At 37.6% G+C, this 23,611-nt stretch overlaps 4 protein-coding genes across 7 annotated transcripts in view; 2 read left to right on the top strand and 2 right to left on the bottom strand.

Moving 5' to 3' along the window:
* The window catches only part of LOC118737117 (acyl-CoA Delta(11) desaturase-like), a 33,197-nt gene extending 22,939 nt beyond the window's left edge, over positions 1-10,258 (top strand). For 3 of the 4 annotated variants that reach the window (XM_036467416.1, XM_036467417.1, XM_036467418.1), the window contains exons 2-5: positions 399-703; positions 7,109-7,445; positions 7,513-7,698; positions 8,973-10,258. In XM_036467416.1, coding sequence (XP_036323309.1) covers positions 412-703; positions 7,109-7,445; positions 7,513-7,698; positions 8,973-9,291 — 1,134 coding nt within the window. In that variant the 5' untranslated portion in view covers positions 399-411 and the 3' untranslated portion in view covers positions 9,292-10,258. The remainder of the gene's footprint in view (positions 1-398; positions 704-7,108; positions 7,446-7,512; positions 7,699-8,972) is intronic. The other variant, XR_004992790.1, reaches the window with a different exon arrangement.
* On the top strand, positions 2,388-3,801 carry LOC118737119. Its single transcript, XM_036467419.1, has 2 exons — positions 2,388-2,802; positions 2,877-3,801. Exons 1-2 carry the CDS (start codon positions 2,485-2,487, stop codon positions 3,663-3,665), a joined length of 1,107 nt encoding a protein of 368 aa, XP_036323312.1. The 5' UTR covers positions 2,388-2,484; the 3' UTR covers positions 3,666-3,801.
* A 2,953-nt stretch (positions 10,259-13,211) lies between the features above and the next one.
* On the bottom strand, positions 13,212-19,813 carry LOC118737120 (probable enoyl-CoA hydratase). The gene is made up of 3 exons (XM_036467420.1): positions 19,583-19,813; positions 18,752-19,516; positions 13,212-13,506 (listed from the first exon to the last, which is right to left on the bottom strand). Exons 1-3 carry the CDS (start codon positions 19,704-19,706, stop codon positions 13,322-13,324), a joined length of 1,074 nt encoding a protein of 357 aa, XP_036323313.1. The 5' UTR covers positions 19,707-19,813; the 3' UTR covers positions 13,212-13,321.
* A 1,340-nt stretch (positions 19,814-21,153) lies between these two features.
* LOC118737121 (probable enoyl-CoA hydratase) lies at positions 21,154-23,046 on the bottom strand. The gene is made up of 3 exons (XM_036467421.1): positions 22,888-23,046; positions 21,991-22,822; positions 21,154-21,643 (listed from the first exon to the last, which is right to left on the bottom strand). The coding sequence occupies exons 1-3, from the start codon at positions 22,939-22,941 to the stop codon at positions 21,528-21,530; spliced, it is 1,002 nt and encodes a 333-aa protein (XP_036323314.1). The 5' UTR covers positions 22,942-23,046; the 3' UTR covers positions 21,154-21,527.
* Between the last annotated feature and the right edge of the window lie 565 nt (positions 23,047-23,611).

Here is a 23,611-nt window from a genome sequence, read left to right on the forward strand (position 1 = left end):
TGGATCAAAGGCAATAGCCATGGCGCAATAAACAGGTGAAGTAATAAAAAGCTTTCTCGATTTATTTTCTGCCTTACTGCCATACCTAAACAAAAGCGGCAGCCGTTGTCTGGCTGTAAAAAAGTTATCATGCCAATACAATTTGTATAAAGCATACCAAAACAACACGGCGTCAACGCTGAGCGTTTGGAAAACACGATTTTGACAGGGCGTTAGGAAGTGAAGTTGGCGAAACTGCCATTTTCGTATTTCACACAAACTTACAACTACAAAAATTCTCAGTCAGTATTTTAAGATATTTAATAATGATATTAAGAGTATTTATAATGTCGTTTTTTTTTTGTAAAAACATGATCAGTAAACTGAAACTATATGATATCTTTTTATCTCGATTACAGCAAAGGTAACAACATGCCACCAAACGCTACAGCAAATACACAATCCATAAGCAACTCCTTGGTTGCCAATGCCAGTGGTGATTCGAAATCTCTGACTGATAACACCACTGGTGTACTCTTCGAGCAAGATGCCGAAACCTATGATGGAGGCTTATTGAAGGACATTGAAAAGCTGAAGAAAGCTGAAAAACGAAGGTTTAAACTGGTTTGGCGAAACATAATTGCATTCGTCTATGTCCACTTAGCAGCTGTATATGGACTTTATTTGATGTTGACATCGGCCAAATGGCAAACTATTTCATTAGGTGAGTAGATATTTTCTGTTCATAAAATTTCCATTCATACTTACATATGCATGTATGTATGTATGTATGCACATACGCAATAAGGCCATATGGTCTTATTTCCATTTTGTTTTGGAAATAAAAACATATGACGTTATTTCCAATACAGAAGTGAAATAAAGTCATATTCAAAATTGTACAAATAAGTAACACAGTCATAATTGAAACTACAACCGCTTCAAGTAAAAATTCATATCTGGCCACACTATTTGTGGATCACATTTTTCTTATTAATTGACCGTGAGCGTGTTTCTGTATTTATCAGTCCGGATCTAGAAGAGAATATTTGTGTAGTTCATCAGGCACAATGGTTATAAAGAAACAGAAGAGAACGAAATTTTTTTTTTTGCAAAAACTTACTTGGTTTCTCTAGCGCCATTATTTTCATGCAATATTCTAGAAATTCCGTACTAGAAACGAAATGAAAAGAATGCGTTCAGATTATCCGGCCCCATATTATCCGGGAACAACGTTTTAATGAATTAGTGAACAGAAAAATGTATTCCGAATGTTCAGAATGTGAATAAAGAAACTCTCGCCTTGTGTTAATATTGTTACGGTAATTTTCCCAGCTTACTTACTTACTCCAGGACACTGGGGAAAATCATTGGTAATCATCAAATTATTTCTTCAGAAGGGGTATCAAATATACGCATTTTAAGGTCCCTGTATTACGAATCCGGGAATGGCAATTAACTTTTTTAATATTTCAAAAGTTTTCTATAGAAAATATATTCCAAACATTATTTACAATGTTAACTCCTGGCGGCACCTTTACATCATAAAAATTAGCGACCTTTCTTAAAAACTATTTTGGTTGGTTCTGGTCGATCCTGATGCAGTACCATCAAAGATGTTACCTGTTATTTCATCAGATGAGAGATAATGATCCAAGTGTGGGTATGTTCTCAAATGCATTAGGGCAAAGGCATATCGTGAAAATAACAACCGCAGTGCGCCAAACAGATGTGAAGTATCGCATAAAATTTATACTTTTGTCAATTTAGTAATAGTAGATGGTCCTGATTTGCAGTAATTAATTTGAGAAAGAATCCTTAATCTTAATGTGTATATATTTACATACATATATAGGGGAAATCTTTTGAGATGGGGACATTCTGCGTACTGGCATATTGTTTCCGAGACAAACCAGCTGCACTGCCAAGTGCGGTTTCTGTACCTTCGTCAACACTATTTATATGTGTAAATATCAGTAAATAGTTATTCACAAAAAAAAAAATACAGTTTAATGACTTATTTATTGCTAAAATCAAGATAAACAGGAAATTTCTAGTGCAACTTGCATAAGTTCTGAAAAAAAAATATTGCACATATTGAAAAACACCCTATCACAGAATTTGGTTAAAGAACGCCCTATCTCAAAACAAATATACGAATTGTTTACATTTAAATTTTCAAATAAGCGTACATCAAATATTGATTTCACTTTGTTTATTACATCATGATTTCATCGAAGTTTGAATTGTCATTTCAGGCAGGCTTTGAAATATTAATTATACAAAAAATTTTATTTCGAATTTTATTTGTCCAAGCTAAAAAAAAAACCAATTCCTAGTGTTTTGCAAAATTTTTTGTTAATTAATTTAGTTAGTTAATTTTTAGTTATAGTTGCAAATTTTTTGTGCATTTCCCCAAGTTATAGGCCTGTAAATAATAAACAAAATAGGTAATTCAATTGTAGAACTTAAAATTCAACAGCGATAAAAAAAAGTGTGTGAATAATGGATCATTTTAATGTGCCTAAGAAAGTGAATAGGCACGTTTTGAAAGCGTTGGGTGCTTTGAGTGGCGGCGATCGCAATCGAATCATCGTCACGTCAAGTATAATAAATCAAGTGAAGTATCAAATGCGAAACCTAGTACCAGTTCCGAATCTTGAGAGGGCCGTACAGAATTCTTTGAAGAACCTCAGTGAAATTGGCTTGATTGATCGACGTGGCATGCATCGCTATGCTCTTGGACGTTCCGCTGCCGCTATGCAAGGGCCCAGTGCTCAATCCAATTCTAAAACCCCAGACCGTCGTGTATTTCATGGCAATGTAAGCATATTTGTCAAATATAATACTTCATTATACATATGTATGTATGTACGTCTGTTATCGCTTCCAATTAGGATCCACGGCGATGTAGTCGTAGCAGATTAGATCCCAATATGAAACGTGGGCGAGCCTGCAGCGAAGAAGAATCTCTTTCTGGCGATGAATTTGACCGAACACGCAAACGTATGCGTACAAACAACAAGCAACTAGGGCATTGTGGTCGTTGGGCACATTTGCCGCGTGTGCGACAGCACCACCAAAAGATTCACCCAGCCGATCAGCTGTGCCGTATAAGGGCACCAATCGATACACCTTTGATTTCTCAAGACCTCTACTCAATACATCACCAACAAAAGATCTTTCAGGAATGTTTTCCTCCTAAAGTCTGTCGAGATCTACTTGAAATCATCAGCAGGGGAATGATAAGTAATGCAACATCGGACTATATGCTTGCTAATGTGACACCCGCACTATCGCTTGAGATAGCTGAAATCTCAGATGATGTAAAAAAAATTGTGGATGTGCGCAAAATAGTCGAGACCCCACCGTTACAACAGCAAAACGAAAACGAGCTGGAAATGGGAGAGTACGAAGAACGTGAGGAAGGAGTGCAAACTGAGAACATATCGTCAACGGCAGTCTCTGACCACCAAAATGCAACAACATGCCGCGAAACGGCATCTAAGGTCAGGCAAGGGGTGCAACAAGTGCAAAACGCTAGCAAAATCATAACAAATCAAAATCCAGTCACAAAAATTGGTTTGTCTCACCGGGCAATGACCACATCCAACGCCTTGGCGGCTACATCTGAAAATTCATCCAAGTCTCTACTGCCCGATTACACAAAGTCTTATATTAAATGATAAATGTGCACTTTGCTCGAAATCACAATTGGTTTTTCGGGCTTTTTTGTTGTAAATTAAATGTAAGTGAGTTCCTCAATTATAAAACCTCTCCCTTGAAAATAAATCGTCGAAACGACTTCATTGAAGGGGCATGTAAAACAATATTGCTAATTTTATTTGTATGTCATAAAAAACGGATTTATTTCGACGATTATTTATTCGTCTGATTTTAGTAGGCGCATTCTTTTGCAACCGAGCTACCAAAGGACACTCGGTAAAATTACGAAATACTTGCTAAGGAACAACACAAACTTGGCGGCGGCGGCGGCGATGAAGAAGGTCCTATGTACATTAGGGAGGTCCAAAGGCAGTAAAGTCGGAACTGTAATGGTCTCACCCTCTAGGATTGTTCTATATCGAAACAAGTATATCCCTATTTTTTTATTTTGAAATCAAAAAATATTTAGAGGTCGCTCTTCTTCTTTATTGGCGCTGTAACCGCCTAAGCGATTTTGGCTGAGTCCAAAGCGTTGGTCTTTCCAACGCAGAGGATGCCTTTCTCTTCCTCTGTTACCAGCATCGCGGCCCGCGTTGAATATTTTCAGAGCAGGAGCATTTCTGTCCATTCGAACGACATGACCAAGCCAGCGGAGCCGCTGTATTTTAATTCGCTGCACTATGTCCATATCGTTGTAAAGCTCATACAGCTCATCGTTAAATCGTCTGCGATATTCGCCATCACCAACGCGTAAAGGTCTCTTTCTCTCGAAAACTCCAAGAGCCGCCTCATCAGATGCTTTCATTGTCCATGCCTCCGCGCCATACACCAGCCCAGGCATAATGAGTGACTTATAGAGTGTGATCTTTGTACGACGAGAGGACTTTCTTTCTCAATTGCCTACTCAGCCCAAAGTAGCACTTGTTGGCAAGAGTGATTCCGCGTTGAATTTCCATGCTGACATTATTGGTGTTAATGCTGGTTCCCAAATAAACGAGGTTATCTACTTTTTCAAACTTGTAACTGTCAACAGTGACGTGGGTGCCAAGACGCGTATGCTCTGACTGTTTGTGTGATGACAGGAGATACTTCGTTTTGTCCTCGTTCACCACCAGACCCATTCGCTTTGCTTCTCTATCCAATCCCGAGAAGGCAGAATAGAGGTAGCCCTTTTTTTAACGATAATATCGATGTCATCGGCATATGCCAACGCTGAAAGTTTTCCATGTATTTTTATATGGGAAAAAAACCAATTTTCGTAGAAATGGTATAGAATTATCTTTAGGAGACTTTCAATAATAATACCCTATTGTTTATTTAACCATTTTTTAATACTAACGATTTTTTGTTGGTCCCCAGTTGCATTTTTCGGGGTTTTTGGTGGTTTTTGGCGGATCTTTAATTTATAGTTGCGATGAAAAAATGGTTAAATAAACAATTGGGTATCATTATTGGGAATCTCCTACAGCTAAACAGAGTTTTCCGATAGAAAAATATTGATTTTTAACAATTCTATACCATTTCTGCGAAAAGTTGTTTTTCCCCCATATAAAATACATAGAAAACTTTGGGCGCTTTGAGCGACCTCTAAATATTTTTTGATTGCAAAGTAAAAAAATATGGGCATATTTTTTCGGTATAGAGAAACAAGAGTTTTCAACTTTTTTCCTTAAGCAGAAAAGGTTTCTACAATTAAAAACTTAACCTTAAACATTTTCAATATTATAATAAAACCCTTTATACAAATAGTCTTGCCCAATTCGCAGAGTTTTGCAATTTTGTCATCGAAGTCAAAATCCACTTGTTTTTTGTAACGTCATGCCAGCGCTTATATTTACTAATATATTTAAATCGCTACTACCAACAGTTGTAATTTTTTTACTGATTAATTGCTATGCAAATCTAGAAAAACATTTTTAAAATTTATGGCTGCGTTTCTTTATACATTCCGGATAATCCCATTTCACAGCCGGAATAAACAGAATGCGTTTGAAATATACGTCAACATATCATCAGGAACGTTCTAAAGAATAAATAAACAAAACAGTTTATTCCAAACGTTCAGAATGAATAAAGAAATGCAGCCTATACTTTTCAATTTTTTTTTTAACATTTTGTCATACGAGAATCACGTAACGCCAGATTGGAAATACCCATATGTAGCTACAACAATTTAAAAGCTTCACTCCGCTCGGATCGGCTTTGCTCGGATCCGCTCCGCTTTCTGTGTGAATGTCCCCTTAGCGTTACAAATTTTTATGTGTCATAACTTTTTGTTGTTGTATTGAAAAAATCAACTCCTATGGAAAAAATCGTCTGATTACCAGTGCTCGATCCTTATCTTTCTGTAATAAACGGTTTCGACCGATGCACCTATGTTTCCTATGTTTTTTCTGATATTTTTTTTGTGAAAAACCACGGAGATCGTATACCTGGTTAGTGGCCCAAATTAGGTAAAAAAAAACTGTTTTAAAAATGTAATTTTCATTTTGTAATTACCCAACGGGACTGAAAGTGAGCTGCTCTCCTAAGGAGCAAGTAGGGGGCAGTAGAAAAGCATAGTCCCGGCTTTGCCAAGAATCCCGGAATATTCGGGATTTGTTTATTTAATTATTAATATTTTTTTATAAATGTCTAGCCTATTATCAGGGCAGAAAAGTTTAAGCTTTTGCTTAGAATTGCTTATTTTGCTTATTTCAATGTATAAACTTAAAGTACAGCACGGACCTTCTAAGAAAACGGTCCTTGTACTCTTCGCAAACAAACTTTAGCAAACCATAGCAGAAAGCGTAGCAAATTTCTTAAGAACTTCGTACTGCTTAAGAAAATTTGGCTCAACGAATTTTTCCTGACCATTTCTTTTGCGTTTTTTTATTCGTCGAAATGTTTACAAATATAACATAAAAACAAATTTGATTTTTACTAACCCGTAACTTCAATTGCATTTCTGCTTGGGTGTAAAAATTTTAAACCAATGGTTTGTCTCTACGGGAAGGCATTGGTGTTATTGAAAAGAATAAATACAATTTATCTCAAATGGAGAACAACGGAGGAAATAATGATTAACGCGCACCGATTTCGCTGAAATTTGCCACGTTAAAATTCATTCGATTTCGATGAAATTTAGTTTGTACCCTCTCCTTTATTAAGCAAAGCAAAATTCCATACGAATCGGAAGGATTCGATTTTTATTGAAAGATTTCGTATTATTTTGGTCATGTTGAATTTTCAGTGCCTCTTTTGGGCTTAGCAAATTGGCCTTCATTGAATATAAGCGAGAAAAATAAAACAAGTGCCTTAAGCCTTCTAAAATTTCTCTTGTTTCCTATATCAAAATATGAGTTTTCATAAAATGTGGACTGGACTTATCAACTTTTCACTCTATGCTTGCTTAGAACGCATTTTAGCCGCTAGAGAATTGTGGATATTAAATCTGGTTTTTTGTGTCTTGCTTTCTTCACAGCACTTTTCTTATATTTGATTTCTGGACTGGGTATAACAGCCGGTGCTCATCGCCTTTGGGCTCATCGTGCCTACAAGGCCAAATGGCCGTTACGTCTGATTTTGATGGTTTTCAATACAATCGCCTTCCAGGATGCTGCCTACCACTGGGCACGTGATCATCGTGTGCATCACAAATATTCGGAAACCGATGCTGATCCCCATAATGCTACACGGGGCTTCTTCTTCTCTCACGTAGGTTGGTTAATGTGCAAAAAACATCCCCTGGTGAAAGCCAAAGGCAAAGGCGTGGATTTGTCCGATTTGCGCGCTGATCCGATTTTAATGTTCCAGAAGAAGTAAGTAAAATATGGATTTACACTAGCGAAAATTTACGTATACTAATAGGTATTTCTGATGTTCTAGATATTATTTGATTTTGATGCCGATTTTGTGCTTCTTGTTGCCCACCACGATTCCTATGTATGCATGGAATGAGAATTTCGTCAATTCATGGTTTGTTGCTGCTATGTTCCGTTGGTGTTTCACTTTGAATATGACTTGGCTGGTGAATAGCGCTGCACATAAATTCGGAGGAAAACCCTACGACAAGTATGTTCACTCATTATCTATTAATCTATCTAGCCTTAACGGGTATACATACAAACATATGAACATATGTATGTATATGATGTACATACCCAATAAACATTGTGGCGAACGTTCGAAAATGGCGTTCGATATCCAATATGCATATGCTAGGGCTCGGGATCTCATGCACAAAAAAATCGAAAATATGCGCATATAATATGCACCCAAAATTTAGAAACATTCGCCATAAACGAGTCAAATATGCAATTAAAAATATTTCCCTAATATTTTATGGCCGGACTCTGTACATAATGCGATACGAAAAGGCAATGCGGGGCGATAGGCAAATACTCGTAAGTAATACGCTGTGCGATTGCCTATCGCATCGCATTTTTCCTTCGCATCGAATTATAGAGTAGCCGCCCCAGCTCTCTCCAACAGTCCGCCAATAGTTGAGATCTAACAGAGGTAGAAGAGAGTTTTTAATGGTCGCTTTGATATACGAGAAAATATTTAGATGAATATTTCGGAACAAATTATAGGTATTTTTTGTGCCCAGAGATTTCGCACTAAATTTAAATAGTGGTAAATCAAAAAAAAAGCAAAAATATGCAAAAAAAAACATATCCTCGTTTAAAGTACAAAACCGCGTATCGTCATTCTGCAAAACCGCGTAACTGACATATGCAGCGGTTTTGTAACGTTTAAACGACGATATGCATTTATTGTAAAATATACTAAAATATGTGGTATATGTATGCAAAAACAGGTATTTTTGAAAAATATGCAAAACCATGCATTTACTGCAAAATATGCAAAAATATGCACAAACGATTGAATGCCATTTTAAAGGAAATTTCGTGATTCGTAAAGATAACATAACCATTTCCATTTGAAGATGCTCAGTAAAAACATGAATTTGCATGAGATTCCGAGCCCTGCTCATAACCAACCTTCATTTTCCAACGTTCATAGTATATTGGATATACACTGGAAATGGGTTCGAAAAAAAAAACTGAAACCCGTAGTAACAAGAGGGAAAGTGAAATTCTTGAAGGGAAATATAAGACAATCACTCTCTCTCATTAAAATTTCAATTCGATAATGGGGGGAATATTTCGAATTCATAACGAAGGGAAAATACATTGGATAACGAAGTTTCCCTTTTTGTTGGTCTAGTTCTCGAATCGAATATTAAACTATTACACATTCAGACTTGAAAAAAATATATATGTATATTTGTTTTCCATTTGTTTAGATATAGTAAAATTATTATTTACATGATTTTTTCGTAGATTTATCAACCCATCAGAAAATACATCGGTAGCCATCTTCGCTTTCGGTGAAGGCTGGCACAACTATCATCATGTATTTCCATGGGACTACAAAACGGCTGAACTTGGCGATTATTCTCTGAATATTACCACGGCTTTTATTGATTTCTTTGCCAAAATCGGCTGGGCCTACGATCTAAAGCAGGTGTCACCTGACATCATCGAAAAGCGCGTCAAACGCACTGGCGATGGCTCCCATGCGACTTGGGGTTGGGGAGATAAAGATCAGTCTAAGGAAGAAATGGCGGACGCGCTAATTACACACAAAAAAGACGAATGAAGCAAAGATAAGTAACACACAAGCAGCGAAGAAAGAGCAACAGAATAAACGTGGCGTGTCTGAACAACTGTCAGAGCGGTCATCTGTAAGATAAAAAGCATGTACATATAACTGATTAGGAATGGGTTAAACAGTTGTTGTAGGGGTGTGCGAAGGTGTCAAACACTGCAGTAATCAATCTAATAGCATTTTTCAAGTCGTTTTAAAAAGGTAAACTGATAAATAAAAAAAACTATATATATTGCACGGCATCAAATAGCTTAAACTAAGCATAAGTTTTAGATTGTAAACAAGTCTTGTAAAAGTTTTTATGTAAAATCAATGTTATACATACATACATACATGCGTGCATTTAAAATTATTTTTCTTCCATATTCAGAATTAAACCTACTTTCAAATTCGAAGAGAATATCGAAGAGCTCTCGCTGTTTCAAGGGGCTCTTCTTCCTAAGCGTAGATGGCTTATACTGTAACTGTGCTAACAATATCATGGAAATATATAAGTATAAGTATACGAAAATGCAAACGAATTTATAATAAATTTGAAAAGTTAAAACAAATTCAAATACCATTGTAACAGAGAAAGTTAAAGAAATTTGTTTGCACTCTAAATTTTTAGTGAATCTAAATGCAATGAATGAAATATGTATATGTATTGGGGTATACATGAAATATTTTTAACACTACTTTCAAAGGTAACATTTCCAAATTACTGCTAACAGCACGCTAAATAATGTATGTAGTACTACAAATGGGGTTCTTAGTATTTATGAATAAAACAGATATATATATGAAACATGTTATTTCTAAAAATAAATATAAACTATTACATATAAATTGTTGAGTAATACTAACCAAATAGAAGCAACTATTTTTTAACATTATAGTGATTCCATTATCCTAATTTACATTAAAAAATATGTTGGCCAATGTGAAAGAAATTTAAATACAAAAGAAAAGAAACGAATGTGCAGTTTTAATGGAGTTTGATGAATAAAACTTAGCTATTTATGCTAAAGACAGGTACGTAACAAGAATGATAGAATACTAGATTGCGCCTATCAGAGAGGATTTTTGAGAATAAATTTTGTGTGACGTCACACTGGTGCGATTGCGAGAGAGAAATGCCAAAACGTGAGCAAGAATGGAAGAAGAAGAAAAAATGTTGCAAGGAAAACGCAAACAAGTTGCACAAGTGTGACGTCATACAAACAACGATTCTGTCAAATTCGTTAAGAGAGGAATAGCGGTACCATGATTGGCGCAACCTCTATTTCTCTCAATCGTGGGTACGTAAGCATACCCAGTTTACCACTGATGAAAGTTAAACCCTTGGTTTTTATATTCTCCGTTCCTAATACCGAGGCGCTATAATCAAGGAAGCTGCTATACTCGCAAAAGAGCGTGGCCATCAGCGTCAGGTAGTTCCCGGCGGTATAACTGTAATTTACCCTCTGGTGGGGGAAAAATATATTCCGACAAATTTGTAACCTCCTAATTTTTAAAAGCTTTTATTATGTTTCACCTGTATTTAATCAAATATTTCAGTCAATTTTTAACCAACTTCCCGATGGGCTAGAGACTTGAAACTGCAGACTATTGTATACATAAATTATCAGAGGGGAGATTCTGTAACCAGTTAGCGACAATTTTGGAATCGGTATCGCTCATTCATATCAAGTGCGATAGCGATCGGAAAATTATCGCTAACTGGTTACAGAATCTCCCACCAGAATGAAGAGAGAAGTCGGTGAAGCCATGTCTGTCTGTCCGTCCGTCCGTCCATCTGTATACACGATAACTGGAGCAAAAATTTAGATATCTGAACGAAATTTGGTATATAGGTTGCCCTTTTCCAAGGTAGGTTTTGAAAATGGGCGAAATCGGATTGTAACCACGACCACTTCCCATATAACGGTAATTTTCAGAAATAAGAAAACTGCGATAAATCAGTAACTACTGAAGCTAATTGACTAAAATCGATAATTGCAATAACCACTTAGCAGAAAATTTGATTATAATTTTTTTTTTATTTTGGCGTTGCGCCGCCCACTTGTGATCAAAAATGTGTATCTGTATCGGTAACCGATTTATAAATTTCTACCAAACTCGGTGCACTTAATAGCCTTGGTACGAAAATGGAAATACTTCTTTGATTGTTTATTTTTTGATGTTGGTCGGAAACTGGGCTTGAACCCAGGCCCTGCGGAATAGTAGCGCGCACTGCTAACCACTACGGCACTGGCCGCATATTACTTACATGAAAAGAGATAACTCCACAAAGAATTTACCCGATAGGTGGCGCAGGAGACCAGACATTTGGAAAAGCCGTATTTCTTGTCTGATTTGGTTCGTATTTAGTGGCCCTGCAAGTTTCAGCCGGCTAAAAAATCGCGTTGATTTTTAATGATTTTTTTTGTTTGCTAAAATCAAAATTTTACCTTTAAAACTTGCAAATATTTCATAAAAACCATCCGTCCGACAACTAAGCACAGTTGTGTACATACACATGAAGGGTGTTTGGGGAATGTTTGGACAAACGGATGAGTCTGGCTGTTTAAGAATTAATAACAACAGATTGGCGCTTGGAGTTTGAAAAAAAATGCTGCCATAAAATGTTATTCCTGGTACACTTGCCGAATTTTGCCTCTTATATATCGTCACCTGAAATGCAAAAAGACGTAACAATCTCGTCGCTAATCAAAAATTCAAAATTCACTGTTTGATTGATATGATGGATTTCGTCGAATTATTACTCCCCAAATCGATTTATGAAACAAAAAATTATCAGTCGCGACTTTTTCCATTTCAGCGACGCTGGTTGTTACGTCTTTTTGCATTTCAGGTGACGATATGTATGAAGAGTGAATAGCACACCGTTGTTATGTTTCGCGGTACGGCAATTATGATAGAGAAAGAGCACTCTATACTAAATGCAAATATTGTGGGGCGCTCAAACAACGTTTATAATTTCACTGGCTTTGAGCGGTGAGTAATGCAGTTCAAGATGGATTTCTCATAATTCTTCACTCATCTCAAAATGATCAAACATGTCTCTAAATCTCCGCCTTTCAACTTTCGCATAAGCAATCTGGGACTCGTTGTGCTCTTCAAGCAATAGAATTATGTTTCCACTTAAATTAAGAACAAACGAAATTTTATTTTTAAATTAAAATGAGTTAGATAAATTTAGTTATTTTAAAATATTTACAAATTTTGGTGGCCAATATTTCTTTGTTTTGTTTCGGTTTCACACATTCCTAGGCAAACAGCTGATTTCGAAAGATGTTTTCTCTCTTCCTCTTACTCTTTCGATTAGATCGTAACGCAGAATACCTAAGTTCGATTCTTGCGGAGCGGAATGCGGGAAGGTAATCGAAATGCAGAATAGGACTGATTCTACTCGGTACATCCTTTATGTTTGTGGGGAAATATTTTTAAAAATAGATTTGCCTGCTTTCTGAAAAGTTAACATTTTTAAGCGCTCACTTAAATTTTAATATATGAACAAAAAATGTTTGAAGGGATTAAAAAGAAATTGGAATGGAATTGCTACTTTTCTAAAACATTACAATACCATTTTTTTAATTCTACCCATATCTGCACCCGTTGCCGTCCTGCTGAAGCTGTAGTGTAATGTAAATTTTTTCACGAAAGCACATTGAAGATTCACTTACCCTCATGGTTGACAAAATAGTACCGGCAGGTTCTGCAATTCCGAGTCCGAGTGAATTTGAGTCAAGTTCGCTTTGAATTCAAATGGGCAGGAGTTGAAATTCACTCAGAAGTGAACTCCAGAACCTGCCCGATTATTTGCTGTCTCTGACAAACGGGTAACTTTAGGTTAATACACTTTTGAAGAACTCATGGGATATTTATAAGCTCAGGTAACCACAACGCCAATAAATAAAAATGCTGTATCAGATTTGTACAATTAGAAGCGTTTTTTTTTACTGAATTTGGAAAATTTTCATTGATTTTTAAAATCGCAGGTGTTGAAATGCAGTGTTTCCTATTTAACGCTATATAATTATTTTGTTCCATCGGACTTCTGTTTGGGCTCCTTTGACTTTTTCTCTGCTTCTATACGCGCTGCTGCTACTGCTTGTTTCTCGGCCTCTTTTTGTTCGGCTGCAGCGGCTAGTTGCTTGTCATCCCAGTCTGCCATTGACTTTTCCCGTTTCAACCACGAATGCGTTGTATCGGATTTGAATGCTGTAAGTAAAAATATATGCTTACTTAATTCGTACTAATATGAAACTTTTAAATATCTGCTTCTTGAAAAGGTATAGTGGTTAGAAATGGGGGAAGGTTGGGAGGAAAGCAAAATCTGAGATGGTAATAAAACAAATTTTGCCTATTTCCCATTGTTGTTTATACTATTTGTAACAAAAACAGTTTACTGACAGAAGGAAAAAGATTTATTTCAAAAATACAATTAAACAAAAAATTTGATGTAATTCATATGAAGAAAGTAACATTCACAATATATTTTTACATATGAAAAGTGTAATAACGGCAAATTGGACATAGCGCGTTTGTATGAATTTTATCCACATGAGGTGTGTACTCGTATTGAGAGGACAAAATTATCCAGAAGAAAAAATTTTTAGAATTTAGCAGCATTCGCTCTCAAGGAGACAAGATATCAGTGTTGCCAACTTTTGATTTTCAAAAAGCACCAAAAACTTGGAATAAAAGCGTTTTACCACACTAAAAGCACCAAATGGTTTTGAATCAACGGATGCTTTTTTCATAACAGTTGGTATGTATTTAACAAAAACAAAAAATTAACAATATTTACAAGAATGCATACATAAATCATTACACAAAACTTTTTTGCTCATAACGATTGAAAGGCCACATGCGATTATGACTCATGCTTACGACGTAATACCGAAGTACTGCACATTAAAACTGATATATCTCAAGAAAGAAAAATCGAATCCCAACAAACGAAAATCATGCCCTAAGTAGAAATGAGCAAAAAAAAATTATGTTTTCACTATATAACCTCAAATATCGCCAAAAAACCGTGATTTTGGCACTTTGAGGTTAGGATATCTCACAATTCTAGTGGAAATTATCTCTAAAATCCGTTATGACACTTTTATTCCGAAGAGGCACCATTTCATATATATCCATACCAGTTCTAGTACTCTACCGCAAATACTTCCAGAGGTATGCAGTATGAAAAATTCCGTTTGTATAGGAGGTGCCACACCCCATTGTTTAATCAAAATACCTATCTTTTAAGTTGGGCTAAATGAGACCAGCAGACGAAATTCCATTAAGATCGGTTGAGTATTTAAAGCATGAAAGCATAACAAACAAACCATTCGCATTTATATCAGTAAGGATTATACAGTGCTGACCACTAAAATAATTTTTAGAGGTGAGCATTTTTTACACAATAATACATATACAAACGTTTTTGCTTAAAGTTCACACTATATATTAATTTTTAGTAATTTGGCTGCAGTAAGTAGTTACTTAAATATCGCAGTTTAAATTTTTGCCAAAAATACCGTGATATGGAAGGCAAGCGGAGTTTAGATCCGATTCTACCCATTTTCAATACCAACCTAGCCTAGGCAGAGAGTAACAAGTATACCAAATTTTATTGCGAAATGTCATTTAGTTTCCCAGAAAACGAGTTGGGGGGTGGTCTAGGACACTGTATATTTTAAATAGCAGGCACCTTGTTGTTGTTGCGGCTACTAAACCCCGCTCGGGTCGGTTCATTTATTAACGTTGTAGTCTGTTTCAAGGGGAGGCCCAGGAAGTGCGCAACTTCAACAAGATATGTCCATAGGGACAGAGGCGCTTTCGGTTTAGGCCACGAGTTATCTGGGTATTTATGGTGTTAAGTGCTGTGCACTTTACGGAACCCATGCTGATGCTTCGCTGGGGTCAGGTGGTTTGTAAAATACGGAAGTAGCAAGGTCTCGGACGATAAGACTCTCCTTTGTTGGCTGGTTTCCCCGGTTTAAGCAGTGGGACCACTCTCCCCATCCTCCAGATATCTGGAATGACGAGAGTGGCCATTGACAAATAGAGGACCTCCGTTAGGTACGCTACTCCAGTAGGTCCCAAATTTTTCAACATCAGGATGCATATTCCGTCGGGACCCATGGCTTTGGAGTCTTTCGCCTTCCCGATGGCCTCCTGAACTTCACCGCTAGTGATAGCAAGGGGGCACAAGTTGTTAGCATTTTGCGCAGCCTTCTGGGCACTCGTCGCTTGGCTTTGTCAGCCGGAAGATGCAGTATGAACTTCCGGCTAAAATAGCTCGCGCATCACTCCGGATCTGACGAAGCATGGTCGCCGAAAGAAATTTCGACCCTGTCGTCGTGCCTTGTTGGATTGGACGGTGATCTCACGGTTGACCAAAGCTTAATCACACCAGAGGCGAAGTTGCAAGTCTTCAGATGCTCTTCCCACCTTTTCCGCTTATGTACGTTCACAAGCTGCCGAATCTCCGCGTTGAGATCCCTAATACGGGGATTTCCGGGATCGGCCTGACGGAGGTTGTAACGCTCATTGGCTAGGACAGTCGCTTCAGCAGGACGAGGGTCCGTGATACATCCTGCCGGTATGAAGCGAGCTGCAGCCGCAGTGACAACCCTGCGGAACTTACGTTCACCAAGGTGGCCGTCGGTTGGTGTGGGGAGCGCAGCGAAGGTGCTCTCAGTAAATTCCGGGAAACCTTTCCGATTAGCTTTAGAAAAGTTGATATAGGTCCGGTGTTCCGCGGAAGCAAAGTCGGTTGGTTTATCGATCGAGATGACTGTGGGCAGATGGTCTGATGTCAAAGTCAGCATAGGTGGCGAGCTGCAGCAGCTGCCCATAATCCTGGTGGGTGCGTCGTCGTTCATTGTGCGGAATGTCGAATTGTCTATCTGCTCCCCTACGATCGTTTGACCGGCTTGCGTGTCAAAGGTCGTGGTGCGCATTAAAGTCTCCTACTACCATACGGTTTTCACCTCTGAGGAGCGCACCTATATCAGGGTGATATACTGCCGGGCAGCAGGTGGCAGGGAGCTCAACATCGCTTGACCGGATAGCAATGCCCTGACATTCTAGAGTGGTATCCCTGCGGTCGATGTCTGCTTCAATGAGACGATACTGCACGGTGCGGTGCGTGATGAACGCTAAGCCACCACCATTATCTCGTTCGCGATCTCGATGGTGCACGTTGTATACGGCACAATTCAACAACGTTGAATTGCTTTACAACTTCGTCTCTGGGTCCAATGGCCATTTTGGCCTTCCCAGCAATAAAGTAGCTGATCAGAGAGCAAAACTCGCCATTAACGAGCCAATATTTACTTGCCAGTCTGTACTAAATAGTGACGTACTCCTACTAATAAAAGGCAAATAACAAAGACTAAAGCGCAAGATTGGAGTTTAGATATCGCCATGCAAATTACAACCTGGAAGGCAAGGAACCAAATTCTCCACGAAGTTTTATTGTAAAAGCATTATGTTACGTTAAGTTTCGGCTGTTCAGTTATAAGCAACATCCATTTAAGAGAATGTTTAAGTGAGAGCCGGTAAGTTACGTTAAGTTGCCATAATCAGACCATAAGTCAGTGATTGTCACTTTCTAGATAATGATGATAATAATAAATAAATACATACATATATATTCCTTCCTAATTCGATTCAGGTGGTTATACCTTATGACCACAGCTGTGAGGCTAATAGGAGTCTTATAAGAACTTAAAAAAGCTACGAAATGGGTCACAATGAGGAGATAAAAGTCTAAAAAAAAAGAGTCCGAATATGAGCGAAATAAGGGTCAAGTATGACTAATATTCAGGGCTATCACTGAACCCATCGTAGGTTCGATTTTCATGAAATCTACTAAATTTCTATCACTGGCTCTCAAGTGGCACTCGGCCATTGCGACTGTTGCGACAGCGCGAGCAAAATGACATGTGGGCATTTCCCAAAAAACGTAAATTTAAATATCATATTCAGATGGCGAAAAGGTTTTCAAAACACAAAACGGGGGAGAGAACTGAAAAAATTAAATTTAGTATGTGTTACTAGTAAATATATAGTATGGGGGAAAAATCTGTCACGTCTGATATGTCACGTCCGTTACCAGATTTTAATTCAAAATTGCTTCTCATTAAAAATGAATTGGTTGTAACGGTCCATAATTTGACTTTATTTAAAGAATGTTTAATAGAGGAAAACCTTACAGTACCAGCTGAGTTTTGCTTATTTTTGCATGTACTCTGAAATCACTTGTTTTTGACGCGTCCGTTATGCTCTCTCTTTTCATCGATTTTCTCCACGTCAGTGTTCCCAGCGCACCTCATTTTTTTGTAATCTCACGGACGGAATAAAAGCTACACAAAAGCAATTTTTTTTTACAAGTGACTTCAGTTTTCGTATTTATTTAACTCTGAAGTCGTTAGAATGTCGCGTCCCCCTTTCCTTCGCGGCAGCTGATTTCGAATCATCAAAGTGCGGCATTCGAACCTGCCAACGATATTTTCGAGTTAACTTGGATTCACTGATATCAGATTTTTCGTATTCGTAGCAGGCAATCGGATTCGTAGACTTTCTACGATAGATTTATTATTGATGGTCGTTTGAGGTATGAATTTCAGCTAATATAAGTCGACCTTCGCCAGAAGGGAAAGGCTCCGAATGTTTGCTGGGTAAATATGCATACAAATACAAATAATAAAGTCCACGGGAAATCCTTAGCTATTTGTACAACGATTTAGGGGTGGGGGCGGAGGGGGAGGGGCGTGGCTCCCAAACCCCCCTAAACGAAAGAGGATGAACGCCGCTTTCTGAAAAGTCACCGCTCACCCCCTCCCCCCCTTGGGAGCTGTTTGAAATTTGGATTTTTTCCAAAACGATTATAACCCTCACAACTTCTTTCTCTGTTGCCCAAGAGGGGCTGAACACCTCTTGCAGAGAGCACCTTTCTGGGTAGGCGGCCTTCGGCCGCACTTAGGGATTATAACCCTCTCTAAGTAGAATTCTCCTTTCTGTGTTGCCGAAGAAAAGGGGGTGAACCATTTTTGCAGAAAACTTTCTGCGTAGGAGGCCCTCGGCCGCGCTTAGCGATTATAATCCTCACTAAGTAGAATTCTCCTTTCTGTTTTGCTAAAGAAGAGGGGCTGAACACCTTTTGCAGAGCTATTTCGTGGATATTTTTTTTTTTTTATAGCTCAGCTCGGAAACTTGCAAAAAATACCATATTTCCAACCGACATTATTAATAAATTAGTGCACAGATATAGTAAATTTTATTTTTGTAATAAAGCGTGAGCTGTTGCCTACAAGTGTGTGTAAAAGGTTTTTGATTTGATTCACGCGTTTGGGCACAGCAACCCAAAATCGTTGTACAAATTCATAAAGAGTACCCAAGTCCACCTCTTGTATAAAAACAAAACTATGAATTATTTTATTCTAATTTTTGTATTACTTACTTTGTATGAACCATTTAATGCCCTGTTGCATTTCCTCAATTATCTCCTTGGAAGTGTACATAACTTCATTTTGTACGGCCTGATTAAAGTTTGCTGCATCGAAAACGGCTGAATAAAGGGAATTTCGGTCGTGATTAAGCGCACGTTGCGGAAATTTCGCCAGTGTCTGTGCCAACTCTACGGATTTAATTAATGACTGACCGGGCGGCACGACACGGTTCACAACACCCATCGAGAGTGCTTCATCGGCGCATACCTGTCGTCCCGTCAATATCAAATCTAATGCCCGTGAAAATCCAATTATTGCAGGTAGCCGAGCTGTACCACCATCAATAACAGGCACTCCAAAACGTCGATTGAAGAATCCCAGTACTGCCGTTTCTTCCATTACGCGTAAATCACACATTAGTGCCAGTTCTAAGCCATTTGCGATACAATAACCACTAATTCCGCAAACTACCGGCTTTTGTATATGTCGCCGAGTCGGTCCGACCGACCCTTCATGGGCCATTAGGATGTCGATGCTAACCTGTTCTCCGCCATCTTTTCCAAGCTCTAGGATATCATAGCCAGCACAAAAGGATCCACCAATGCCGTACAAAACTGCTACAGGTGATGTTTCATCAGCCTCAAATGCAGTGAATGCTTCACAAAGTTGGCTTGCAGTAGCTGCATTAATTGCATTTCGAACTTGTGGCCGATTTATACCAATTAAAGTGACATTTTTGTCTTTGTCGACAATAATATTCTTCGGACTTTGCAGATCTAAAACACAAATAATAGCGTAAAAACTATGTAATCTTATGTCATTCGCAAATATAGGTGGCATACCTTTTTCACTTTTTCGCAGACAAGCTGTCGTACAAATATTTCTTGCGCCAACATTTTGAGCGTCAGATGAAATAGCCACAAATATGCTCCTTTTGTTTATGTGCTGTATTAGCTTTCGTAGCATAACTCCAATTATTTAAATAAAAACTATGAAATGAGCACAATATCCAACTTGCCGTGTGTAAAATAATGGATTACTAGTGCCGATTAATATTGGCAAACTATCGATGGCACTGTCAGTACTATCGATGGTTTTGACTTATTTTTCACAATGGATAGTTTTTCAAAACTATCGAGTATTTTCACTATCGAAAATTTTCCAAACTTAATGGGGCTTTCGCCCATTGGGCCTTGTCTCACGGTCAGTAATTATCACGATATTTGGATCGCGATCCAAATTGATGGATCGCGCACGAATGCTACATTCTCAATATTTATCGCGTCAGTATATTTTTTGTGCTGAACGCTTATTATGATGCAAGAAAATATTTTTATTTTGTATGAATAATTTGGGGATAATGTATTCCACCATTATTTTAAAATTTTCCATGTTAATTAAAATTTTTTCAATTTGTTTTGAAAGGTTTTAAGCAACGAGAACGAAAGCATAGCGAATACGTTTTCGATGTTCGCATTATGAGAGTACAAGATGTACTGACGAAATGTATGGATCGCGTTTTGAAAGTGCTACACGCTCAATATTTATTAACAATATCGCGATCCGCGATCCAGATTTCAAAATTATTAGAAATTTTGAAATGTGGATCACGATCCATCAATACTGCATGCTACACCGTCAATAAATATCGCGATACCTGCATCACGTCAATAAATACTGACCGTGTGACAGTGCCCATTAAACAATAAACAAAAGCAAAGAACAAGAAACAGAGATGCAAAGTATATCAAGAACGTGGCGTGTAAACAGGTTATTGCGCCGTTTGTAATTGAGAGAGTGATCACGTGATTCGGTTGGCATGGAAACGCCGATTTATATTTTTTATATATGGCGACTATCGATAGTTTAAGAAAAATATCGCCCACTATCGATAATTTCCCACCACTAGGGCTTATTGGTATCGACTTTGTTGTACTTTTTTTCGAATCAGCTGTTTGCAAAATAATAGCATAATGGCCGCGTCAGAATGGGTAGTTTACGCACGTTCCGCTCATAGGGCTTTCGCAAGAGGCGATTTTTCAGGCAACTTTTACGTTCAGCTAACGCAGGGTTGCACGAAAAAAATTGATTGGCTAAAAATATCAAAATATTCGCCATTAAAGGCGTTTGCATTGTTTAACTTTGCATTCTACTTTTGGTTGAACGGCCTTTCAACTAATCGCTTCAACAAAGTTGGTCGCCAGCCAACATTTAGCCATTCAACTTTTTTTTCGCGCAACCCTACGTGAGTTGTAAGCAAAAGATGAACGCAAAATCGCCTCGTGCGAACACCTTTTCAAGGATGAAACTGACAGTTGAGTAGACTGAGCGAACTGTCACTTAATTATCTATTGTATGGGCAATGAATTTAAACGATTATAATGCACTTGAACGCAATGTAAACCGGAAGCATCTAAAATAAATATAAAGATTTGAGCCTTATCGGATTTTCGATGCTTTTATTGCACTTAGCAAATTTTCCTCGCAATGAATATAAACGGGAATGAATAAAACAAGTACATACCTTTCGAAACAATGCATTTTAAATTTCTCTAGCCTACCCTACGTAGACTTAGCAACTTTTCACTCTAAGCTAGCGATATGTAAATACATACTTATTTTTAAACCAAATAATACAATATTGCTGTTGCTATCTTAAAGCATAACCAGACGGCAGCGTTGATCCGGATCAACTCGGGAATTAACTGCAGTTGATCCGGACCAAGTCCGAGTTAATCCCGATCAACGCTGCCGTCTGTTTAAGCTTTTACACTTGTTTACATTTAATCAACAATTACACTTAGTTGTACCTCGCTGCTCATTAAGTATTTCTTCTTTTTCCCATTCTGGTACCATTTTCGGTTTCACTTGCCATAAATCTGTTTTCAATCCTTTGATTTGAGCTGTAAGAAATATGGACTAATATATACCTATCTCAAATATCGGTATCATATTGGTGAATTTACTTATGCCGATTTTGTTTCTACCGAAAAATGTAACCTGCTCTTTGCCTCTACGCACAAACACTAAGAGGGGAATGAGAACATTTTTTGTAGAAACGAAATCGCTATTAAAAGAAACTATAAGCAATGACCTTAAATTTAGCTAAGTTATAAGCATGTACGGTTAAACACGTTGAAAGAGTAAATATGTACGCACATAAGTATAAGGATGCATAGTAATATACAATTATTACCAAATTAACTGCTTCCTGTAAAATCAATAATGCTTCTAAATACAAATTACTTACCGTTTTTGAATCTTTCCACACCTTCCTCAAATTCAAGCAAATTAATGGAATTTAATGATGCAGTCTCGTGTTCAATCGCTGTGGACAAGCCTTTACGTCTTTCGTAGTAGTTTGAAAACATATTGGAACGGTCTCGGTTAACTGCTTCCATAGGAAACTTTGCAATAGAGAAAGCCAAATTCACCGCCTGCCCCAATGCTGTACCTGTAGCTACTAAACGATTAACTAACCCTATATTTAGAGCCTCTTGACCATCAACTCGCCTACCCGTTAGAATTAAATCTAACGCACGCGAGTATCCTATTAAAGCAGGCAGCCTACCTATACCCCCACATTCAATATTGAGCCCTATAGATCGACCGAAAAATCCCAAAACTGCTGTATCTTCCATAACACGAAGATCACAAAACATCGCCAATTCCAACCCATCAGCTATGCAATAGCCATTAATGCCACAAATAATTGGCTTTTTTGAATGCCTGCGTAAAAAATTATGATAAAGGCAGAACTCCTTATACTTCTGGTTGACTGCGTTAATTTTGCATCGCTTTTCTAACTCAGTCAGATCTTGGCCTGCGCAAAACGAACCACCTATTCCATAAATTACTGCAACCGGCGAAGTTTTATCGTTTTCAAATGTAGCAATTGCGCCACTTAAGCAGCCTGCGGTCTCTTCATCAATAGAATTGCGATTACGTGACCGATTTAAACCAATCAAGGTAATACGATCATCCTTATCAATTAAGACCGGAGGCCCGGTACAATTGCTCCCGTTTCCAGATGCCGCAGTTGAAATGCTTTGCTTTTTCCGTACAGACACTTTCGACGTTAGCTTTAATATAGTACATTTTATTTATATTGGATTCAGACAAAAATGTAAAAGTTTTTTAAACTTACACGCAGTATCCCGTCCAAATAACCACTCCTACATGGATTTAGAACATTCGCCATTATTCCATTCAAGAGAAATTGTTTGTAAACAACGTCAATTTAAATTCAGTACAGATGAGACGAAACGAGTAAATACAAGTATATACTCGATACTTTTGTGCGTTAGTAATATTGGTATCGATACTTTTCAACCAAGTACTGAGTAGGCCCTGATCCAACTACACAAGATCTGACAAGATGAAGCAAAAGAAAAAAGTAATTTTCTGGTTGACGTTTGTAATTTCGGCACCATGTTATTTTCTTTGAAAAATAAACAAAGAATATGAAGACGAAGCATAAAGAAAAACATGCAAGCAATTTTGGTGCACATGTTTGTGCTAACCAATTTATTATTTTTGTACATGTTTTTGCAACCAATCACCGCGCACTTCGTTTTAATTACTTTTGCACAAAAAATTTATTGAAAATCGCTTAAAAATCACTGAAATAAATCACCGACAAAATACACATAAAGAAAGAAGCAAAACAGAAATAGCAAACTTCAAAATTTCGAACGTCACACACTTTTCACAATACCTATTAATTAAAGATGATAAAATATGACTTCCACTTCGATAAATAATCGAAAAAAACTAGTGCACACACCGATTGGAATGAGTGGAACGTGAGTTTTCAAGTGGTTTTCAGCGAAAACTTGTTTTCGTTTGACAGATTTTACATTGACGAAAAC

The sequence above is a fragment of the Rhagoletis pomonella genome, unplaced genomic scaffold (genome assembly GCF_013731165.1).
Source record: "Rhagoletis pomonella isolate Grant_MI unplaced genomic scaffold, Rhpom_1.0 Rhpom_scaffold_00004, whole genome shotgun sequence".
NCBI lineage: Eukaryota > Metazoa > Arthropoda > Insecta > Diptera > Tephritidae > Rhagoletis > Rhagoletis pomonella.